We start from the raw sequence: 23890 nt of genomic DNA, 5'->3' as shown, positions 1-23890 counted from the left end.
GCGCTGTGCCCGCCCGCCCGGGGACCTACGGAGAAGATGGTGGCTGAGCTGGCGCCATTTTCCGTGTACAGTAGTTTGCCTCATTATTCGTGGTTTCAGTTCCCCCCTGGCCGACTCTGCTCTGAAACTACTGAATGGAAAATAAGTAAATAATTCGTAAGTTTTTAATTGCTGTGCTGTCCTGAGTAGTGTGTCGAAATCTCTTGTCCTGCTCCCTCCCACTGGGGAAGTGAATCATTCCTTTATCCAGCATATCCACGCTGTATATGCTACCTGCCCCCTTAATCATTTAGTGACGGTCTCTCATCAGATGGATTGTCTGCATATGGCAGTGTTTGTGTTCAAGTAACCCTTACCTTACTTAATAATGGCCCCAAAGTGCAAGAGTAGTATGGCTAGTGATGTGGATAAGTGAAAGAGAAGACATAAGGGGCTTCCTTTAGGTGAAAGTTCTCAATAAGGAAAGAAGAAAAACGGTATGCTGAGGTTACTAAGATCTACAGCAAGAATGAATTTTCTGTGAAACTGCAGGAAAAAAATGTGTGCTAGCTTTGCTGTCGCACCTCAAACTGCTAAAGTTAGGGCCACAGTGCACAAAAAGTGCTTAATTGAGAGTGAAAAGGCATTAAATTTGTGGAAGACACGAACAAAATACATATTCTGTTGACAACAACGTGTTGCCCCAGAAAGCACTGAGCCTACTGTCAAACCCAAGTTCATGTGTCTGACACCCAGTGAGGCCAAACAAACCAAAACGTTGGAGTTCGGAGCAGACAAAGATCCATTGCAGGGCCAAGCAAGGAACAATCGACCGGTGCTCAAAAGACCCAAACTCCCTGATGTCTTTCAAGGAAGGAATTTTAAAGGCAACATTTGGGGTGAGGGCTGCAGGGTGCATCTTTCTTCTGATTGGTTGGTGGTGAGGTAACAGGGTGATGTTTCAGGAATCGTAATCATGGACTTTGTGGTTCCAGCCAGTCTGGGGTCTAGTGCTTGTGGTCAGCATGCAGTCACCAACCTCCACCTGGGCCTAGGAGACCAAAGCCTCTTTCCACAGACAAGAAACGGGGACATGGAGGGGCTTTTGTACCTGCTCAGTTTCAAGCCTATATAAAGACTTCAGCAAGGGATCCTCTGAAGGGAGTGACACCAAGCCATTTACTACAAATAAGGGATTGTTACACAGATTCAAGAATATTTTGGACTGAAAATAGAAAAATTACTGGAGAGACTGAGTCTGCCAATGAAGAAGTGATACCGAGCAGGACCCTGGACACAAAAGCCTTTCTGTGTCCCCTATTTCTTTTCTTTTCTTTTTTTGGCCACACTGCTCTGCTTGCAGGGATCTTAGTTCCCCAACCAGGGATTGAACCCTGGCTCTGGCAGTGAAAGCACTGAGTCCTAACCACTGGACGGCCAGGGAATTCCCCCACCCACGCATGCCATTTCTTGGTTACAGGAAATAGGCTTCTTTCAGCCTCCATGACCTTCCTGAGTTGCAAAAGCAGATTCAAACAGTTGCTAATTAGGGAAGGGAAGGGATGCTGAGACAAGGTAGGGACAGTCAAAACAAACAATAATGCAGCCTTGGGGCAGGGTCCTGTTTCCCACTCAAGGGATATACATAACAATATCTTGTTATCTGCTATTTTGCAGACACTGAAACCCCCATCAGGTGGGAGAAATTAACTGTATGCTGCCCACAAGCTAGTAGATCCCAGACTGGTTGGAACCAGAAGGTTGATGATGCTGACTCCCACTTACCTCACCACCAACCAGTTAGAAGATTGTCCACGAGCTGATCACACCCTCCTTGAACCATTACAATAAAACTTCTCACTACCCACTCCAGGTTGAGATACACAGTTTTGAGGGCATTAGCCCACTGTGGCCCTTTGCCTGGAAAAGCAATAAAGCTATTCTTTTCTACTTCACCCAAAACTCTGTCTCCGAGAATTAATTTGGTGTCAGGGTACAGAGGCTGCATTCAGCTTCAGAAGCTGTTGCCACATTTCCAGTAGAGTTGAAGAATTTGATTGAAGAGAAAGGATACCATCCAAAGCAAGTCTTCATGTGATGAAACTGGGCTTTTCTGGAAGAAGATGCCCAATAGAACCAAAAACCATCTGGGAGTTCTGGTTTTTTTAAAGCATGAGCCACCCATTCTCCTTGCTTGGCCCTTGCAATAAAACTTTCTCTGCTCCAAACTCGGACGTTTGGGTTTGTTTGGCCTCATTGTGTGTCAGGCACACAAACTTGCATTCGGCAACAAACCTACCTTCATAGAAGTGCAAAGGAGGCACCAGGTCATAAAACATGGAAGAACAGATTAACTCTGTTACTATTGGCAATGCTGCAGGGCATATGTTAAAGGCAGGAGTTGTGTACAGAATGAAGCATCCACAATCTCTCAGAAACAAAACCAGGAATTATCTCCCCATATTCTGACAACATAATCAGGTGAAAGTTATCTTGTTTATGAAATGGTTCCACCAATGCTTCTTTCCAGAAGTGAAAAACATTTGGAGAAGGAAGGGTTGGAATTTAAAATCCTATTACTAATAAGACAATGCACCTGGCCATCCTGAATCTGCTATAAAAATGAAAATGTCAAAGTTGTATTTTTACCTCAAATACAACCTCATTGCTTCTTGACAAGGCATCACTTGGTTTGTCAAGGCCACATACACCCGCCTGATATATGATCACATTTAGTCAGCAATTAATGCAGACTTTCATCTGGACATAAAGCAGTGCTGGAAATCATTCGCTATTGCCAACGCAATAACATTCATCAAAGCTGCAGTGAATGAATTAAAACCAGAAACTGTAAATGCCTGCTGGAAGAACTTATGAAGTCATGAATGATTTTAAAGTTTACTGAGGCTCGATGGAGAAGTTAGGAAACTCATTCACGTAGCAAGACAAGTTGGTGGAGAAGAATTTGCTGACATGCTTGATGAAGAAGCGGAAGAACATATTGAAGGCCACCGAGAAGTGTTAACAAGCGAGTTATTGGAAGAACTTGTGGAGTCATCTGCAGAGGAAGAGGAAGGTGAAGAAACTGAAGCAGAATCAGCAATGTGGACATTACTGAAACTTGCCAAAGTGTTTCGAATTTCACAATCAATTTCAAAATTATGGAATATGATCCTCAGATGAAAAGAAGCACTGTAGCCATTCATGATCACCAAAGGATTACAAACTCTGCAGCAACACTGTGATGAGTTAAAGAGACAGCAACTCCAATTACAATGTTCTTCCAAAAGCTTTCAGCAAAAAACCCTTCAACTATCTATCGTGGATCCCCAACCATCAACATCATCTGCTCCTGACATCCAACCATTGACATCATCATGGCTTGATGATCCTCCTTCTGATGTACAGTCAGAAGGTCAATAGTAGCCTAATGCTATGTCACAATGCCTCACTTCATCACATAGGGATTGTATCATCTCATATCATCTGTGAGAAGGGTGAGTACAAGACAATACAATATTTTGAGAGTGAGAGACCACATTCACCTAAATTTTATTACAGGGGACTTCCCTGGCAGTCCAGTGGTTAAGAATCCACGCTTCCAATGCAGGGGGTACGGGTTCGATCCCTGGTTGGGGAACTAGGATCCCACATGCCGCATGGTGCAGTCAAAAAATTTTTTTAATTAAAAAAAATATAAATTTTATTACAGTATATTGTTATGATTGTTCTATTTTGTTATTGTTGCTGTTAATCTCTTAATGTGCCTAATTTATAAATTAACTTTATTGTAGGTGTGTATATATAGGAAAAAACGTAGCACATATCGGGTTTGGTACTATCTGCAGTTTCAGGCATCCACTGGGGTCCTGGAACGTATCCCCCTCGGTTAAGGGGGGAGTACTGTAGTTTTCTTGCTGTGGAGTCTCCCTGGAGAACCTTAAACTAGAACTGCTCAGAGGGAGGGGAGTTGAGTGCTGTGTCTGGCTGGCTTCTCCCATTCTGCCGAGTTGCATCCTTAGGAAGCCCCTAAGAGCTCTTTACAGCAGCAGGCCCCAACCTTTTAGGTACCAGGGACCGGTTTCATTGAAGACAATTTTTTACACGGACGGTGGGGGGTTGGGGGGTGAGGATGGTTCAGGCAGTACCGGTCCATGGCCCGTGGGTTAGGGACCCCTGCTTTACAGGGCATAGCATCCTCCTTTGACATGGGCCCTGAGAGGTACCCAAGGTCACATGGCACCTAGCACAGTGTTTGGCATGAAGAAAGGGCTTAGTAAGTTTTTGGTGAATGAACCAGTAACTTAAGAACTAGATATAGGACAGGGAACTCTACGCAATACTCTGTAATGATCTATATAGGAAAAGAATCTAAAAAAGAGTGTATGTATGTATACGTATAACTGATTCACTGTGCTGTACAGCAGAAACTAACACAACATTGTAAATCAGCTATACTCCAATAAAAGTTAAAAAAGAACCAGAATCCAAGACAGGGCTCCTAATTCCTAGTCCTCCATTGTATCACCTCTACTACAGCCACCAGCCACACCATCTCCTTTTTAGAGTGCAACATGAGAAATGGAATTTTTTTTCCCCAGAATGATTACATTAAGCTTAATTACACCCAAATTTAAGAAACACCAAAATGTACAGGACATACTCCCTTCCTTGAAAGAGCTTATAATTTGATCTATTATTTCTTTAGTGTTAAGTATCATTGACTAAAAGCAAGATATTCTCTTAACTAAAGTAGGGCAAATGGAAGAATATTACCAAACATCTCAAGGGCTGCAACTGTCTATAATATTCATCAAGTGCAATTCCTGAACCAAATTTGGGGAGAGGGAAAACTAATACTGAGCACAGCCTTTTATTATATGATTTGTTAACATTTACTGAGTGCCACATGGGTTCTAGTTGACCCTCCACTCCTATCTATATGTTCTTGGTTAGATTATTAAGCCCCTCCATGCCTGAGTTCCTCATCTATAATGACAAAAAATAGAAGTTATCTCATAAAGTTGTGGTCTGTATGTGTATAGAATGTTCAGAGCTTATTAAATATTCTTTTTCTGTGCTCTATCTTGCATAGCTGTTGAAGACACAAAAACATACTTCTTATCCTTGGGCTTAAACAAATTCTTATCAACAAAAGATGTAATACAATGTAGTAGATAAAATGGGGCTGGAGAGGTACAATCACCTTTGGAGAGAGGTGATCTCTCCCCATTTCACAGAAAGGAAATTGAGGATAAGGATGAAGATTCACTCCAAATTCTACACTCTTTCCACTATACTATTCTGCTTCTGAGAGTAGGCAATTAACACCACTCCTCTGATTCCTAAAAGCTTTCCTTGGGTCTGTCCAGTTTCCCTTCTTGCTCTACTCTGGACAATATTATCTACTCTTAAGGCTTTAATAACTAGATATCAGTAACTTCCAAATTTTATTTCTAGTCCAGGTTTTCCTACCCAGTTTTCCACCTGTATATCCAACATTCTAGTTGACATGTTTGGCATTCCAAACTGAACTGCAAGCTTTCCCATCTCATTATCTGCTCTATTACTCACCCCCTCCATCATATTCATACCACTGTTCTAAACTTACGTTATTTAATCTAACCCTTATAGCATCCCTGTGATATAGATCCTATCATTCCCCCAATCTTACAAATAAGAGGTTAAATAACTTTTTCTCAGTCAGTTAATACGTGGCAGTTAGGCGTTTAACACGTAGGTGACATGCCTGCTATGTTCCAGACACTGTGGACGACTCCCCGCACTCATCCATTGCCAACTCCCAGCACAGGCTGTCATTCCCCACCTGATGACTACAATAGCCCAACTGGTCTCTCACACCCACACATACTTGCTTCTGTCTGTTCTCCAAACAGCAACTGAAGTGATTTTTTTTGGCTGCTGCCGCGTGGCATGCAAAATCTGAATTCCCTGACCAGGGACTGAACCCACGCCCCCTGCAGTGGAAGTGCAGAGTCTTAACCACTGGACCACCAGGGAAGTCCCTGATCTTTTAAAAATAAAGCTCTGATCCCTTCTCTCCCTCTCTCAAAACCTTCCAATGACTTTCGATTATCTTTGTCTCACGTGGCTCTTACATTTCTCTCTCTCCCCTCAGACCTTTGTAAATGCTGCTCCTTTTACCTCAAATAACTGCCCTATTTAACTCCTTTCTCCTTCCCAAGTTAACTAAAACATCACTTCTGTGGACTAGGGCTCTCTTCTTGTTCCGTGTCTTCTTGTTCCCTTGTCCCCACTAGACTGTGAGCATCATGAAAGGAGGTCCCGAGTCTGTTTTTGTTCTTTGCTCTCTTCCCAGTTCCTACAACTCTGTGTGGCATACAGCAGGGGCTCTGCAAACCTATGAAAGAATAAGGAATGTAGGTCAAAGCAAGGAGATATCACCTCTCACTAACTGGTGCTTAGGCGAAGGCTTAAGACTTAGGATAATGACTGGGTATTTAAGTGAAATGGATTTCGTCCTAATAGGAGGATCAGAGAATAAGAGACACTAACAATAAATTAGCTGGTGTTTTACTGGTAGTTAATGCTGAGGCGTATCTCCACACTACTGTTCACTTCCAGATCCTGGCAAAGAATCCTATTTTCTGCTAAGCCTTCCCTGCCTTTTCATTTTTTTATACACTCAAAATATACACAAAGACAAGGGAAAGCTTTTAAGTATGTGCAATCTTATAATGCGTATTATTAACAAATATGGAGAACAATGAAAAGAGGTACTTAACCCCTTCTTGCCATGAATCCAGGATTTAGGATGTCCACTCAATATTAAAAGCTAAAGCACACTATAGACAACAGGATATAGAGAATGAGTGGTACTTCCTTCAATTTGGACATATTGTGATGTGATTTATGTATCCACACGATGCTAAAACACGATCCTAAAATCACCTTCAAAGCCACACTAGAAATCAATCTCATTCCCTTTACAACCAGGACAACCCCTAAAATGTTTATCGGATTTGGCCCTGAGTGACTTTGCGTTGTTTCAAAGCCTGAAAAACATCTTCACAAGAGGAAGGTTTCTCATCACAAAGGATATTTAAAAGAATGGGCCACTAGTTCTGAAGGTCATTCCAAAGCAGAAGTCTCAAGCACTTTGCACATTCTTGGAAAAAGTTTCTATATGACATTCTTTCAGATGCATAAATTCCATCATTTTAAGAAAAAAATCGAAGTGCTTTATAGTCAGCCAGTTATCTTCAAAGGCAACAGGGCAGATGTCACAGCTTAGCCCGCTGTGCAGTTGCCGTGCACTGGGGCACTCTTCCTGTTTCTCTCCTCTGGAGCATCCTGTGGCAGAAAAGCTGCATAAGGTCACTGACAAGATTTAGAGCAACGTGTGCTAGGCTGCTTCCGTAGCTGAAGCTTGAGCAGTTTTCGAGCTGGTGAAGGATCTAATTGTTGCGTGCTTCTCTTCCCTGCAGAGAAAAGGAGCCAAAAAATAAATTTCAATTGAATTCAAATACCATTTATTGAAAACTTACTGTGTGGACACTGTGCCAGACACACAGAAGGGCATTCCAACAACAAATTAGAGCATGTGCCCTCTACGAGATGGCAGTCTGGCAGGAAAGCCAGCTGCAACTACAACCACAATACCATCCAATGAATAATGAAATGAAGGTATGTATAGCACATAATTTAGGGCTGGAGGTGGTCAGGAAAAGTGATGGATAAGTAATGTCAGTGTCACTTAGTGGATTCTTGAAGAATGAAAAGGGGAAAAAAGGCAATGGGTATTTCTTAAGTCTTGGATTTACCCAAACAACACAGTTTGTGGAGATTTAATTCTCAGTCTACTGTGCTTCTGTGGAATTTACATCTACAAATTTCCCATCAACTTTGAGTACCCACAACGTAATAGTTATTGTGAGGGGAAAAGAAACCCCACCAGATATAGGCCTTACCCTCTGAGACCATATGTTTTGAAGGGTAGTGTGTATCCGAAGGGCTATGAGACATAAAACAGTACAAGCTCTGGTCCCCTTAAGACAGGCTTACCGAGCTGTACTGACACCTTCTGGAGGCACTGGGTACTTTCCTCCATAAAGGCGTGCAGCTGCTTCATGGATCCCTGCAGTTCGTCCATCTGCAGACAAAAGACAGCTGTCAACTGTAAGGGTCCAGGCATCTTTGAGGCTCCTCAAACATGTCAGGAGAGCTCCTGCTCAGGAGCTTTGCTTTTGCTGTTCTTTCAACCTGGAATGCTTATGCCAGACATCCCCACTCCACTCTTCTCCACACTGCTCTATGCCCCAGCGGGCTGACCTGCACAACCTCCAACAAGATCCCATGTCCTCTGGTTTCTGGGTGGGCTTGGCCAAGAAGGAGCCAAGTGCGAGGGAGCTGAATGAGGCCAGGGTATTTTACCCAGGCCTGCTTCCAGAAGGGTCATCTTGAGTTAGCTGTGTCTCTCAACTGAACGTCATGGCTCTCTCAAAGCATCCCACTATATGACTCCCTGCCAGGTGCCACAGTAACTGTTCCTTCCTCCAGCCGACAGGTAAATAGCTCAGCTGCCTCTAAGCCCCAGATTACTTTTGGTTTCCTGAAACCCACACTTTTGTACTTAGCCCCTCTGTAAACAGACTCTCCTTGAATTATCCTATATCAAATGCCATGTGCTTCCTGTTAATACTTGGGTTGATACACTACTATTCTCCAAAATGTCCTCATGGATCATTCCTCATTTCTTTCAAGTCTTACTAAAGTAGAACCTTAGCAGGACCTTCAACCCCTCTATATAGCAACCTACAGCCCTCCCTCCACCTGATTTATTAGCACTTATCACCATTTATTCGTTTCTTTTCTTCCATTGTCTCTCCATGTTTCCCCAAGGTAGAGTTGAATATCTCTTATCTCATCTAATTACGCATATTCTCCACGTCTTTTAATTTCCAAGGATGACAAGGTAGCAAAGCTGGATAACTCAACAAAAGAAACATGACCCAACTTACCACCAACTCCATACAATCAAAGACTTTATTCTGGTTCTGTAATATTTTCTGGTAGTCAGGCTTTGTATTAAGGACTTCACTCTGGGAAGACCCAAGATATGCTGTAGGTTCCACTTCAACTTCAGTATTTTTGGTTTCAGTTGATCCTCTAAACACAAAACAAAAGAGCTTTCAAATAATTTTATAATCATTTTCTGGGGAAAACAGTAAAGATTACCTAGGGAAAAAACCTCCTAGAAGGCTTTATTAACCTGAATCAATATTCTTCCACCCCACTGAAAGTACAGGCTCTCTAACTAACAGGAGATTCTGAGATCATTATCCAATATTAATATTTTTATACCCCTGGACTCCAGGAAATGCTAGAAGGTTAGCTGACTCCACCTAACAGTAAGGTCCATTTACAAAAAGGACTACACTTGGGATAAAGCCAAAGCCTGCTATCCTGAAGTCAACGTCTATAATCTTTTACCAAAGAGATGCTGGCCCACTTCAATTATCTAAAATAACTGAATATAGGGAATTCCCTCGAGGTCCAGTGGTTAGGACTCCGTGCTTTCATGGCCGAGGGTGTGGGTTTGATCCCTGGTTGGGGAACTAAGATCTCGCAAGCTGCACGGCGTGTGGCCAAAAAACCCCAACAACAACCACAAACTGAATATAATGGACAGTTCATGAAAACTGATGATGACTCTTTAGTAACAGCTACTACAATTTACTGAGTGCTTACTGGGTGCCATACACAGCTAAGCACTTTCCATTTAAACTTATTTAACCCTCATAATAACCCAACGAGGTATGAACTAATATTATCCCCATTTTCAAATGAGGCACTTCAGATTGCCTAAGGTCACAGAAGTAAGGAGTAGTTAGGATTTGAATAGAGACAGTCTGCTTCCAGAAGCATTCCTCTTAACTATTAAGCTATGCCCCATCAAAAGTTTTTATTCTGAAACTGCCATCTTATACATTATCTATCTTCATAAATAGAACATTTAAAGGGTGAAGAAAATAACTAATAACCATCAATGCTTAGACTGGGGGAGTTTTTCAAACTGTGTTCCTCAAAGCACCTCTCTACTAAGAGGCCACTTTTGCAATTACTATTTTGGCTAATGTTTTATAGTTACATTTCTAGCTAAGATTCTGTTTGGGAAAAAAAGCTTAAAATCACTGGTTTGGATGGTAAAATGGAATCAAAATCTAGCACTTACCCATTTTCTTATGCCTTCAAGACCCAGACAAAGATCCTCTCTCTCCTACACATCATCTTCCATTACCCATTTCATGTCTGTATCTCCGTGAAGGCCCTGGCCAGGGTTCTCTCCCATACCTGCAGCTCAAAGGCCATGTGCTCACTGAAGTCCCTTGATACTGTTCTTGGCCCAGCCCCAGGTTGCCAGGTACAGGGCAGAAATGTGCCTGTCTCCCCCAGGATGTGGAATGGCAGCCAAGGACACAGAACAGAGGCAATTCTGTTCTTTGACTGAAAATAGTGACAACTCTTCCTTCCCTTCCCCCTCACTCTCCATTTACAAAGTGCTAATATACACGTTACAGGGATTTGATGAGTTGACTGGCCTCTAAGAATGGATTCATCGTTCAATTTGTGCTAACAGAACTGAAATCAATTCAAATCAAATTCCACAAGGTAAAAGCTTCCTATTTCCTGTCACAGATCTAACCTGGGTATGATCTCTTCAGCCTCCTCCTGGTAGTGCAGCAAGAGCTGATCCCAACTCTGACGTTCTAAAGAAAACCTATAGGAACAGAAAAAAATTCAGTTAATTTTTTATCATCTCACTCTGAATCACTCAGGGCAACAATAAGTGTATTAGGTGTCTACTCTGGTTCTAAGATATGAATAAAAAGGTCATAAAAGGATGAGAAAGCATGACCAATTCAGAGGCTATTAATTTAATCAAATCAAACATGAGTTCTTAATATCAAATCCACATCTTTAGTCTCTAGACTCCATTCTATGAAACTGGCCATCAGTACAGCCCATAAAATCCCAGTGTGCAGCTGTCTAACTTCCAGTGTGGATATACTAGTATTGACACACTGAACAGGATGTTTACTATTCCTTTTTCCCAGGTTTAGTTATTTTTCCCAGATGAATTTAGATTTTCCAACAAAGGTTCACTCATTTTCACTTACTTGGTTATATATTCCTTCATCTCAGCCACTGATGTTTCCAGAGACAAATCTGGTGCTCTTCTAGAATACAGACAGGATGATGAGATTAACACAAACCTTCCAAGAGCACTTGCTATGGACACCTTACATAATTTTAATGGCAATAAAACATGTTCAGAATTTATCTTTTTTTTTTTTTTAAACGTTTCTGAAGATTTAAATTTATTTATTTATTAAAAAAGTTTTCTTTAATTTATTTTTTTTGGCTGCGTTGGGTCTTCCTTGCTGTATGTAGGCTTTCTCTAGTAGCACTGAGCAGGGGCTTCGTTGTGGTGTGCGGGCTTCTCATTGCGGTGGCTTCTCTTGCTGCACAGCACGGGCTCTCGGCACACGGGCTCAGTAGTTGTGGCTCGCGGGCTCTAGAGCAGAGGCTCAGTAGTTGTGGTGCATGGGCTTAGCTGCTCTGTGCCCATGTGGGATCTTCCTGGACCAGGGCTCGAACCTGTGTCCCCTGCATTGGCAGGCGGATTCTTAACCACTGCGCCACTAGAGAAGTCCCAGAATTTATCTTTCAACAAATATTTATTCTTGGGCTCTATTTCACTTTTGCACCAGGTAACAGCTTTCTCAGTGGTCTCTTCATCATTTATTTCTCTCACCAATTCTAATTCACACACAGCCAGATTAACCTTTCTTAAAATGTTCCTTTAATTTTTTTCCTTGCTTAAAAATTCTGTGACCCTCTACTGCATTCAGAAGAAAAGCCATAACTCCTTAACCTGGCACTTAAGGTTCTGGCTCTGTCCAGCTCATTAACTTTGATTCCAAGTACCCTTTATCTATTGTCTCATATAATGCCATTCAGCATCAAACATCTGAGGGTTTCAATCTCCAAAGTTTTGTTCACGCCGTTTTTTAGCCTCTTCCCTTCCCACTAATCAAAACCTTAACATCTTTTAAGAACCAACAATACTTTTCCATATAACCATCTTGTATTCCCACTTAAACTGAAGCTACTGGTTGGATATATTTTACTTAAACCAATGCCTCGGCTCTGTAGGGCGATTAATCCTAAAGGAAAAGCAGGAGGCATTGAAAATGCCAAAATTTTGCAGATGTACTTGGTACTCTACCTGGCAAAAGCAAATCAGTGTGTCACTGTTCGTGTTTTTCTACCAAGGCCTGTGAAAAACAGCCTCTATCACCTCTGGCTGAGATGCAGCAGCCTGTGGCTTAAATATACTGCATTAAGTTATGGGAACATAAACCTTATTGCTGTTTCATTACCCTGCAGAGGCCAAATATGAGCAAAAGAATAGCATCCTATATTAATCTTCCAAAGATTGGTTATGGGTAACCCAAGTGATTGTATTATAGTTTAATTAATGGAATAAGAAGGGAATAAATAGCTTCAGTGCTGCCTGATAAATGTAATTCTCTCATGGTAAGATATGTACAGTGAAGAACAATAAAGGAGCACTGATGGAAAAAATATATATATATACTGTATTAAAAGAGAAGCTAAAAAAAAAAAAAAAAAGAGAAGCTACGTTGAACTAAAATATTTTTCATTTCCTGAATAGTAATGTTAATTCTAAGGCTCCACAGAAAGGTAGACCTTTGTGAAGTCAAAAGTGTAAGCCCAAGTTACATGATTTGTTACAGGCAGTGGGTAGAGGGTTGGGTGCTGCCCCTGAAGAGGAACGACCAGTTTGGGGGTGCGACTGCAAAATTTCTCCTAATATTCTTGCTTGCCAACAGCTAAAGAACATAAATTTATCTCCAACTTGCATGGCTAGCGAAGACCCGAAGAGCACTTTTCCTCTCAACTTTCCATGGCTGGTTCCTTCTCACCATCCAGGTCTTATAGGTCTCAGTGCAAAGGTCAAATCACCAGAGGACTTCTCTGAACACTCTAGCTAAAGTTGCCCACCCCTCAAGTCACTCTCATATTTACTGACTTCTTAGATTATCACTATCTGAAATCATTATTTTCTATGTATTTGTTTGACCGTCTCTCCTATTACAATGTATAAGAAGAGAGATCTTGTTTGATTATTTACCACTATTTATCTCCAACTTCTAGAAGAGCCTGGTACATAGGGGATGCTGGATAAACGTTTGTTGAGTGCATGTCTAACAACTGTCTAATTAAAATAAAAAGTTTTATTTCTCCAAAGAAGACATACAGATGGCCATCAGGCACATGAAAAGATGCTCAACATCGCTAATTATTAGAGAAATGCAAATCAAAACTACAATGAGGTATCACCTCATACCATCAGAATGGCCATCATTAAAAAGTCTACAGGGAGTTCCCTGGTCTCCTAGTGGTTAGGATTTCACTGCTGTGGCCTGGGTTCAATCCCTGGTTGGGGAACTGAGATCTCACAAGCCGCGTGGTGAGAAAAAAAAAGTCTACAAATAATAAATGCTGGAGAGGGTGTGGAAGAAGGGGAACCCTCCTAACACTGTTGGTGGGAATGTAAGTTGGTGCAGCTACTATGGAGAACAGTATGGAGGTTCCTTAGAAAACTAAAAATAGAATTACCATATGATCCAGCAACCCCACTCCTGGGCATATATCCAGAAAAGATGAAAACTCTAATTCAAAAAGATACATGCATCCCAATGTTCATAGCAGCACTATACAATAGCCAAGACATGGAACCAACCTAAGTGTCCATCGACAGATGAATAAACATGTGGCGTATGTGTATACAAACACACACACACACACACACACACACACAATGGAGTATTTACTCAGCCATAAAAAATAATGAAATAATGCTATTTGCAGCAACATGGATGGACCTAGAGATTATCATACTAAGTAAGTCAGACAAAGAAAGACAAATTCCATATGATATCACTTATATACGGAATCTAAAATACAACACAAATGACTTATTTACAAAACAGAAACAGACTCACAGACATAGAAAACAAACTTATGGGGGACTCCCCTGGTGGTCCATTGGTAAAGAATCCGCCTTACAATGCAGGGGACGCGGGTTTGATCCCTGTTAGGGAGCTAAGATTCCACATGCCGCAGAGCAATTAAGCCCACGCACCATAACTACTGAGCCTGTGCGCCCCGGAGCCTGTGCACGACAACTAGAGAAGAGAAAACCTGCACAGCTAGAGAGAAACCCGCGTGCCTCAATGAAAGATCCCGCGTGCCTCAATGAAGATCCTGCGTGCTGCAACTAAGACCCAACACAGCCAAAAATAAAAAAAAATAATAATAAATAATAAATGTAAAAATCTTTAAAAAAAAAAAAGAAAAAAGAAAACAAACTTATGGTTACCAAAGGGGAAAGGGGGTGGGGAGAGATAAATTAGGAGTTTGGGATTAGCAGATACAAACTAGTGTATATAAAATAGATAAACAACAAGGTCCTACTGTATAGCACAGGGAACTATATTCAATATCCTGTAATAAACCATAATGGAAAAGAATATATGTATATGTAACTGTATCACCTTGCTGTACATCAGAAACTAATACAACATTGTAAATCAACTATACTTTAATTAAAAATTTTTTTAGGGACTTCCCTGGTGGTCCAGTGGCTAAGACTCTGCAACCTCAATGAAGGGGGCCCGGGTTCGATCCTTGGCCAGGGAACTAGATCCCACATGCCGCAACGAAGATCCACACACGGCAACAAAGATCCCGCGTGCCGCAACTAAGACCCAGTGCGGCCAAATAAATAAATATTAAAAAAACAATTTTTTTAATAAATAAATAAAAAGTCCTAATTCAATTATAATTTTGGACAGAAGGGGAATTGCTCTTACCCTTCTGAATCTTCAAAACATTTTTGTAGAGTTCCATCACTTTCCAGTCTGTCTGCAAAATGTTTCAATTCTTCAGAAAGAGAAGATGCTAGACAGAATAGATAAAATTATATGTTATAAAATAAAGAGAATATAAATTTTCACCGTGAGCTGCTGACAAAGATATAACATACTTAATGTGGTCCCAGCTCTAGGGTCCCCTGTTACATTCGCACCCATTTAAAAAAGTGGTATAAATATGCAGGAAGATTTTATCTTTTTTCTTTGGATAGGTATAGATAAAATGAAAGACAACTCCTCTTTATAACATTTATAATAGTGTTTTTTACACTTGACTGGTGAAAAAGCGGTTAAAAAGATGTATCTGCACGGACATTTCATTCTTTTCAAGAGATTTGATCTGCTAGCACTGGGTGGAAGAACATATTACAGAAGTCAGGCAATGGGCAAGAGTGTAATGAGAAATGTTGGAGGCAAATAAAGAATTATGGGCATAAGATAAAAACAGGTCTCTGCTTAAATATGGAAGAGTTCACAATTAAATTCAGGTGAGGAATGCAGAGGGGAAAAGATATGTTAAACAGCTATCAAAATAACCTGGGCATATCTACTCTAATTATGGTGATAGTGCAGTTCTGAGATAAATAGCTTTAACTGACTATTTAAGTTAAGTCCGAGTTCATGTATTTTCTAGGTCTTTTAAGTGGGTAACACTGAGTATTTCTGACCTGGATGATTGTGTAATGACACTGTAAGGAGAATAGCTACTTTCTGGAAAGCTGAAAACTGATTCCTGGGAAAGAATATTTGTAACTTACATCACAGACAAACAGCTAATTTCCTTAATATATAAAGAGTTCCTACAAAATCAATATAAAAGAGCCAATATCCCAATTTTTATAAATGAACAAAGGATATGGACAGACAATACACAGAAAATAAAGCACAAATGGCTCTCCTCTAAAAATATGAAAAAATTATTATCCTCTTCAAAAGAAAAAGAAACACAGATTAGAAGTACAAAAAAATATCTTTTATCACCAATAGTAAAAAATCTAAACTTTTAGTTACAGTATAATTACACTAGTTAATTTCCAATCTAGAAATTTATCTTACTTTTACTTGAACATGTGCCAACAGGCTTGTATAAAAAGGTATTCATTATCCATTCATTGCAACAGTAGAAGACTGAAAACAACTCTAAAAGTCCATCAGTAAAAAACTGGTTAAATCAAATATGGTACATTTATAAAATGGTGTATCATGTAGCTACTAAAATGTCAAGACAGCTCTGTAAGTGTGATATAGAACTATCTGCAAGATAAATTAAGTTAAAAAAAAACACAAGGTAAAGAACAGTGTAGACTGGTTTACTCATTTGATTTCAATGGAGAAATGTTTAGAAATGCAATAAATCTCTCTGCAAGGATACACAAGAAGCTGGTGACTGCGGTTTCCTCTGGGAGGAAAGAACTGTAATTGGGGTCACAGTGGAAGAAAGGCTCACTTTTTTCACTTTTGGACCTTCTGAACTTCATAAACATATATTCTTATTTTTTTAATGCGACTCCCCAAAAAAGGAGGGGAGCTGGTTTTGTGAGGCAGCAGTTCCTGTAAATGGGGATCCTGAGAATGGGGCTTCAATTGACCTTCATAGAAGGTACAGACCAAGGTCAAAGCTCACTTGTCTAGTCTTAGTAACTTACCTTTGGCTCTAAAACTTTCAAGACTGAAGCCCTCAGTGCCCCTTAGGAAAGGTTCAAGTTTCTGAACAGAGAACTAAATAAAGAAAAGCATTTTCAGTACAACAACCAAGATTTCCCAGGCCAGTCCCGAGTTCATGTAATTTTATGATGTTTAATAAATGTGAGCAAACATGATTTAATTCTACACCTAAGATTTTTCATATAAACAAAACAAAATGAGAAAATCAAAAGGTAAGGGAAAAACTCTTTGTTGCCTAGACTATATGATTTGATTTTTGATTCAGGAAAAAAAAATGGTCATTTAATTCACACAAATTACTTGCTTATCTAAACTGATGTGATCACCAGTCAGCCATATAATACCAACTTAGAATGCAGTCAGACCTCAAATGACCGCTTAAACTTAGATTTGACCTCCACTCACTGTAAATTCCCATCGTTTGCTGCCAGTGAGCAAAATATACTAGATCGGGGAAATCTGACTGTTCAGTGCTCAGCGACAGCAGCACCGATGGGACTGGTAGAGCCTAGTCCAGAGACAGATCAGCTCCCGGGATTAAAGCTGGCTTTTAAATTAATCCCACTAGAGAGAAATATCTTTTACCCTTTACCGATAAATCACACAGTATTGATCTCTCTTTGGGGATGTCATAGTAACAGTTTAAAAAAAAAAAAAAAAGAAAAAAGAAAAAGAAAGCATTTCCCAATCCTGAGACTCTCACCTGGAAACTGGAAAGCAGGAGACAGCCCAGCCGTTTCCTTTCTGCTATGTTGACACTGATGGATCTGCAGAGCTCTAACATAAAATATCACCATATTGAAGGAGATGGATACTTACACAGTTAGCAAAGTAAAAAAAACTGAAAAATTCCCTCCCCCTTGATGCAGTCCAACTTAAGAAAACCCAAGCAGCCTTCTCTAATTAAAGGGAGAATTCATATATAGTCACATCTAATTTGTTCAAGATCACCAAAGAATGACATTTACCCATCTGTGCATCCTAACTTTGAAAAGTTATAAGAACCTTTTGTGTACTACATTAAAATCTTGTCTTGCTAAACAACGTAGATTAAAAAAAAAAATTTAACTCCTTTTATGTTTTATATTCACCATTTGAAGAAAGGAGGTGGGAATATTTCAGTATTTCTATGACAGGCACTGCAGTGTGCTTTAAATACACTGTCTTGGGACTTCCCTGGCAGTCCAGTGGTTAAAGACTCCGTGCTCCCAGTGAAGGGGGCGCGGGTTTGATCCCTGGTCGGGGAAGTAAGATCCCACATGCTGTGTGGTGCAGCCATGAATGAATGAATGAATGAATGAATGAATAAATACATACATACATACATACGCTGTCTTAAGAATCTTCTTATAAACTATGAGCTCCATTTTACGGATGGGGAAATTGAAGCTCAGAGGGGATATAACTTGTTTGAAGCCAGAGACTGGTGGAGCCAGAATTCAACCCCAAGTCCATCACCAAACCTGTTTTCCCACTAATACCATGCTGCCTCTCTATAATGACCTAATGATACATTAACAGTAATTTGTTGAACATTTGCTATCTAAAAGGCATTTTATTAAACGCTATACACACCTCATTAAAACTTGAGGCAAGTATCTTATCTGGGTGAATCTTTTTTTATTTTTTTCCCCACACCGCCCGGCATGTGGGATCTTCCAAGACCAGGGATCGAACCACTGCCCGCTGCAGTGGAAGCACGGAGTCTTAACCACTGGACCGCCAGGGAAGCCCCAAGTATCTTATCAACTCCATTTGACAAAGGTTAGGTAATAGGTAACTTGCCCAAGGTCACACAGTGAGTCAGCCAGAACTGAACGGGCATTTTACATAATTATGCCACTGAATCCTCAAACAACTAGAAGACATAGATACTGTTTTTTCAATTATGTTCATTTAAAAACATCAACCATTATACAGCAAAGGAAATTTGCTTTGAGAATTGGGAGAGATACATGTCTTTTTGCCCTCCAGCTTCAGCTGGCTGTGTTTTTAAAGTTCTTTTGTGCCTTCTCTTGATTACTTCTTCTTGCTTTTAGTCATGAAAAACAGGATACCTTCTGCCTATAACCAAAGAAACTTGGCAAGTGGCTGGTAGTGACCAGGAGATAACAAATCTTATTATGCATCAGTAATTTTCTATTGCACAGAATTTTAGGCCCACGTGCTCTGGAACAGAGATGCAGGTTAGGGCAATCTTAGGAAACTGAAGTTTCTTGGCACGTCCATGGAGTAAAGTGCATGAGCCTAATTGTGGTAGCAATTTTCTGATATGCTACATGGCTGTTTTTACCCAGAATTCCTTCTAAACATCAGACCATCTGGAAGTGAGGTGATATCTTTAAAATAATCACTACAGCTTAACACTTGAGCTATTTATTTACCGTGTGCCAAGTACTGTGCTATATATCAACTCATTTAATTCTCACACAACCCCGTAAAATAGGTATTATTTCATCCCATTTACTGATGAGGACCGTAAGGCAAAGGAGGTTAAGGGACCTGCTCAAGATCACACAGCTAGTAAGGTCTTCCTGAAATGTGTTACTTTCCATATTAAATCTTGTACATCAATGCTTACTGAGATGCTATTATTATAAATTCACACAAAATCACATTCAAATACAGCATGTCTAAAAAACTAGGTTTTTACCCTAGATATTTTTATGTGTCCTTCCCTCTGCGACATTTTCAGTTATAAAGCCTAAAATCAGGTAGCGACCCATCCACCTTCTGTTCTGCTTAAGGATATGAGGCCGAAAGCCACAGGAAGAAATCTTTACTTCTAGCAAAGGCGAATGTTGAACATTCACTTAGCAGAGGTGAGTGTTGAACAACCATAAATCAGATTTTCTGTTCATGGTATAGATTACAGTGGGTAGCTAATAACATGATATAAATAGCAATGATACTGAATACTTACTAGGTGTTTGACATCAGTACTTATAATAGGATACTCCTACAGATGAGGAAACTGAAGCTCAGAGAGATTTGCTCAGTCACATAGCTAGTAAGCAGCAAAGTCAAGTCTATCTGTCTGTCATACCTCACTGCCTCTTATCTGAGCTGGAACTCCATTGTTTTATGTACATGGCACCCCACCTGTGATGCCCTGATGAAAGGGAGGCAGTGACTTCCGCCGGTTCGTTTCTTTCATACTTGCTCGCCGCCAGGACTGCCTCCTGTCTTGATGACGGGCACACTGTTCTTGGGGGGACAAATGAAGGGACCTGGAATGAAGTCCTTCCTGGTGGCTGAGATCACAACTTTCCCCTTTTTTAGGGCTAGAGCCAAGGTGAATCTGTTCCTTTGAAACGCCTTCAGTCATCTCCAGGGAGGTGGACGAATTACCACACGCTTCCGCAGGGTTGGGATCTGATTCCAATTGACGATCATGAGTCTTAGATGCCACTGGTTCCTCTTCTAGCACTTGTTATAAAAAAGTCAAAATACAGAATCAAACCCATCACAACTAAGTATCTGTGCAAAAAAGTGGAAAAAGGAAATGTATGCCCCAGATCATGGAAACACTGAGGAAGCATCTCTGCAAATACGTGAATAAGTGCCTTCAGATCCACCAGGAGCCAGGAAAGTATTTAGGTAAAGCTCAAGAACCTGAACCCAAGAGGTACTGAATTTCACTACAGTACTCACCTTCTACAGTCTCTGATCTAGAAGTCATCCTGGGTGGAGAACCCTGAAAACAGGAAAATGAGGTGATCTGTTCTCCACATTTCAGTCCCAGTCTTGCTGGGGCTTTACTACCCCAGAATCGGCCTTGTGCTTTCTAGTCTCTTTGAACTGCCCCACTTTGCCCCATGAAATTCTACCTGCCTGACAAGGCCCAGTCCAACCCCACCTCACCCACCTCCTCCAGAGAACATCTGCACAGCTCACCACCTCCTGTTCTCAATTTCTACAGAATTCATCACTAGAAATACTCACCTTAACATGTACCCCATCTTATTTCCCAATTATTTTGTGTTTAACAAGTGCCTAAGTGCATAATTCAGTTGATGGCATTATGATCTACATGGTCTTCAAAACATGAAAAAAATCACATTATCCTTGATTAATTCTACAGATCCAAAGGCCTGTCCATTCTACTTCCAACAGTCTCTAAAACTCTTCCCTGTTTCCAGTTATCGATTTAGATCAGATCTCGTAATTTCTACCACTCTCCCCCACCTCCCCCAAGAATCTAACAGTCTCTCCACTGGATTTTCCTACATGCAGCATTGCTCCTCTCCAATCCATTCTTATTTATTTTACTTTTGGCCGCGCCGTTTGTGGGATCTTAGTTCCCCCACCAGGGACTGAACCCTGGCCCTCACAATGACAGCGCGGAGTCCTAACCATCGGACCGCTGGGGAATTCCCTCCAATCCATTCTTTAGACAGCAGCAGAGATTCCTCCAGTGTACTCAACACCTTCCAGAAGCTAGTCCTAACTAGTACCCATTCCTGCTTTCTCCTGCCACTCCCATTCCACGCACCACTTTTGACTCTTTGCACACATTGCCTGTAAAGCTTATTCATCCTTCCCAATCGAGCTCAAGTGTGAAGCTTTCACACCACTTCTCTTTGGCAGAGTTGGCTGCTCCACCCCTAGGTCTCCCTAGCACTGGCTGTAAAGTCTGTTTACATGTCTGCCTCCCCGGCCAGACTGTATTTCTAGAGCCTGTTACAGACAACTAACGGATTGGAAAAGGGCAGGGACATGACTGAGGCATCTCTACGTCGTCCATGCTTCCCCCGCCCCCATCCCCAACAGAAATCGGTACGTTGCGGGGTGCTTAGTAAAGAGAAATGAATATATGCGAAAGGACAACATGGCAAAGATAACAGAACAACGAGGGGGAGATCGAGGATCTACATCGCCTCAGTTACGACTGTATCACTCAGATGAAAGCCTGGATAATAGCAGCAATCACTGTCGCCCGTTAAGCGCTTATTACATTCCAGGACCTGGGTGTGTATGCAAACAATTTACTTGCATCACTATCCCGTTAATCCTTTCCACAGCTCTGTAAGTACCATCATCAATTCCACGTTGCAGATAGGAGAACTGAGGTTGAGAGGGGCAAAAGCCTGGCCCAAACTTGTTGTGCGGCCAGCCTGGAGCAGAGGCTAAATTCCAACCCCGGCCTGCGACCCACCCCCAGCCTTCAACGACTGTTCTGGAGTTTAGACCGTTGGCTCGGCAAACAGGCCCCGACCGAGAGGCGCCTCCCGGCCTCGGGTCTCCTCTTACCCGGAGGTGGCTGCAGAGCCCCCCTAGTCCCCGCTGTCGGGGGTGACGACGGGTTGGGTCTGGGCTGGGCCGAGGTGTCCGACCCCAAAGAGGATGGTGCGCGGGTGAGCGGGGCCGCGTCCAGGGAGACGTCTGCGACTTCCTGACCTCAGAGCGACGCCCGTCCAGCCCAAAGCCTCCGTCCCCGAAAAACAAGGTCGCAGGCCACTCTCCGCGGCCCCGGGTGACCCCCGCACGCCCTGCGCCAAAGCGGAGGCTCCTTCCTGGTCTGGGCCCGCTGGGCGATCCACCACCCGCGCCAGCCCCGCCTCCGGTAAAACTCCCGCCAGACGAGGGCGCATGCGCGGCCGGCGGCCGGCGGCCTCCAGGGCTCGCGCACGCGCACGCGCAGAACGCCGGCTTCCCTCAAGGTGCATGCGCAAACTGGTGTTCAAGACTTGTTGACCCGCCCGCTTTGTCCAAGTTCTTCCCACCCTAGACTTTGCCGTGTTACACCTCTTCAGCTACGCCACGCCCAGGGAGTCACTAACTGGGTCCCGTCACACCAGCGTATCCTTTGCGCCCAGTATGCTTAGAGCCTTTCTAAGATGGGGAACAGAGGTCCAGAGAGGTGCTTGCCAAAGGAATACAGTGCATTAGCGGGTGGGCAGTGATGCCTGCTCCGTCGCTAGGCCATGGTCACCCCTCCTTTTATCTTCTTAACGCTGAAAATGTGGACCATGACTCTCACACTTTTTCCAGTCCTGCTCTAGTACATGTTCTCCCCTTGTGGTCCCTTCTATACTTGGCGAAGTTCAAGAACTCTCCTTTGTAACCTCACTGCAGTCCAGCCCCTCCCCAAACTGCTTGCCTCTCCTCTCATCATCCCCCGTTGCTTCTACTCCTTTGCTCAAGCCATTCCCTCTGCTTGGGAAGCCCTTCAAGCCTTTTGTTTTTGGCAAAATTCTCCGATTTTAAGCCTCAGCTGAGGATTCATCTCTCTCAGAGCCTTCTCTGAGGCGCCAGGCTGAAAAGCAGATCCCCCTTCTGTGCTCCCAGGAGCCCAGCCTGTGCCTGGTCCACTATCCCTTGCTGGCTTGGGTGCTCCCAGATAGCAGACTGCTGCTTCAGCACCCAGCATGATGCCATCAGAATGTCCCCTTGCATGTGCAGTCCTTTGGGATCTGAAACCTCCAAGTGTTGAATTACAAGCAGTCCACAGAAACTGAAAGAAGGGTTGGTGAGCAGCAGCTGGAACGTGACTGTGGTCATCCTTCTATAGCAGCTGTGGTCCTTGGAAAAGTTTTCTGGTGGTAGGCAGAAATCTGCCTTCCTGAAATTTCCACCATGTGGTTCCAGCATGTTGGCTCCCAACAGACATCTGAAAGCAGAGATTTGCTCTTTATTCCCTGAATATCACTTTCTAGAGCCCAGTTCCTTCTCTGCTCACCCAGCTCCTTCAACTACTACTCGCTTGTCAATATCCCAAGAACAAAACACAGCCAGAACTGGCCGTCCTGGGGCACAGTGGGTATACTGCTTAATGGTATCCAGACCCAGTACATCCTCTATGTCCTTTACCTGCTTTCAGTTCTTATGTGGCTCCCTACTGTCCACAGGATGTGGACACTCCTTCCCTCATAAGGCCCTGCGTGATCTGACCCAGCCTCTTTCATCGCGCCAGTGACTTCTTTCAGTTCCCCAGTTCTGCTCTTCTTTCTACTAGGCTTTCACACATGCCGTTCCCTCCACCTGGAACATGTCCTTTCCGTCTCCTGCCTACAGCACGCCATCATCTCCTTCATCTGGTCGTCTCAACCTTAGGTATCAGTTCAGATGTCCCTCTGCAGCCTTTGCTGATTCTTCCTAGCTCCCTGAGCACCCTGGGCTCCCCCTGGCCATTGACATTTGCTTTCCTGTTTTTCAGGCCCATATATTGTTATCCTCAATGCCTAGCACAGGCCTGGCTATTGTTAGGCCCTCAAAAAAGAGATCTGTGTAATTTT

At 42.3% G+C, this 23890-nt stretch overlaps 2 protein-coding genes and 1 long non-coding RNA gene across 5 annotated transcripts in view; 1 reads left to right on the top strand and 2 right to left on the bottom strand.

The window, feature by feature from the left end:
- The first annotated feature begins 18 nt into the window (after window positions 1-18).
- LOC309614143 lies at window positions 19-5558 on the top strand. Its single transcript, XR_014236043.1, has 2 exons — window positions 19-156; window positions 1657-5558. It is a non-coding gene; the product is annotated as an uncharacterized lncRNA (long non-coding RNA).
- A 1117-nt stretch (window positions 5559-6675) lies between these two features.
- DSN1 (DSN1 component of MIS12 kinetochore complex) lies at window positions 6676-22190 on the bottom strand. 3 transcript variants are annotated; one of them, XM_082362008.1, is made up of 11 exons: window positions 21906-22190; window positions 20307-20349; window positions 19755-20081; window positions 17356-17429; window positions 16634-16706; window positions 14928-15015; window positions 11142-11201; window positions 10667-10741; window positions 8982-9129; window positions 8026-8113; window positions 6676-7442 (listed from the first exon to the last, which is right to left on the bottom strand). In XM_082362008.1, exons 2-11 carry the CDS (start codon window positions 20332-20334, stop codon window positions 7339-7341), a joined length of 1065 nt encoding a protein of 354 aa, XP_082218134.1. In that variant the 5' UTR covers window positions 20335-20349; window positions 21906-22190; the 3' UTR covers window positions 6676-7338. The 3 variants fall into 3 exon arrangements, with proteins under 3 accessions (XP_082218134.1, XP_082218136.1, XP_082218135.1); XM_082362010.1 differs by lacking the exon at window positions 19755-20081 and having other exon boundaries at window positions 21906-22189; XM_082362009.1 differs by lacking the exon at window positions 20307-20349 and having other exon boundaries at window positions 21906-22188.
- A 957-nt stretch (window positions 22191-23147) lies between these two features.
- The window catches only part of MTCL2 (microtubule crosslinking factor 2), a 73001-nt gene continuing 72258 nt past the window's right edge, over window positions 23148-23890 (bottom strand). Inside the window, exon 16 of the transcript XR_014236020.1 lies at window positions 23148-23265. The gene's annotated coding sequence lies outside the window, so the exon portion shown is untranslated. The remainder of the gene's footprint in view (window positions 23266-23890) is intronic.

The sequence above is a fragment of the Balaenoptera borealis genome, assembly GCF_965194805.1.
Source record: "Balaenoptera borealis genome assembly, chromosome: 16".
Classification (NCBI taxonomy): domain Eukaryota; kingdom Metazoa; phylum Chordata; class Mammalia; order Artiodactyla; family Balaenopteridae; genus Balaenoptera; species Balaenoptera borealis.
The sequence above is the reverse complement of the archived record's forward strand: the minus strand, read 5'-3'. Positions and strand labels throughout refer to the sequence as shown.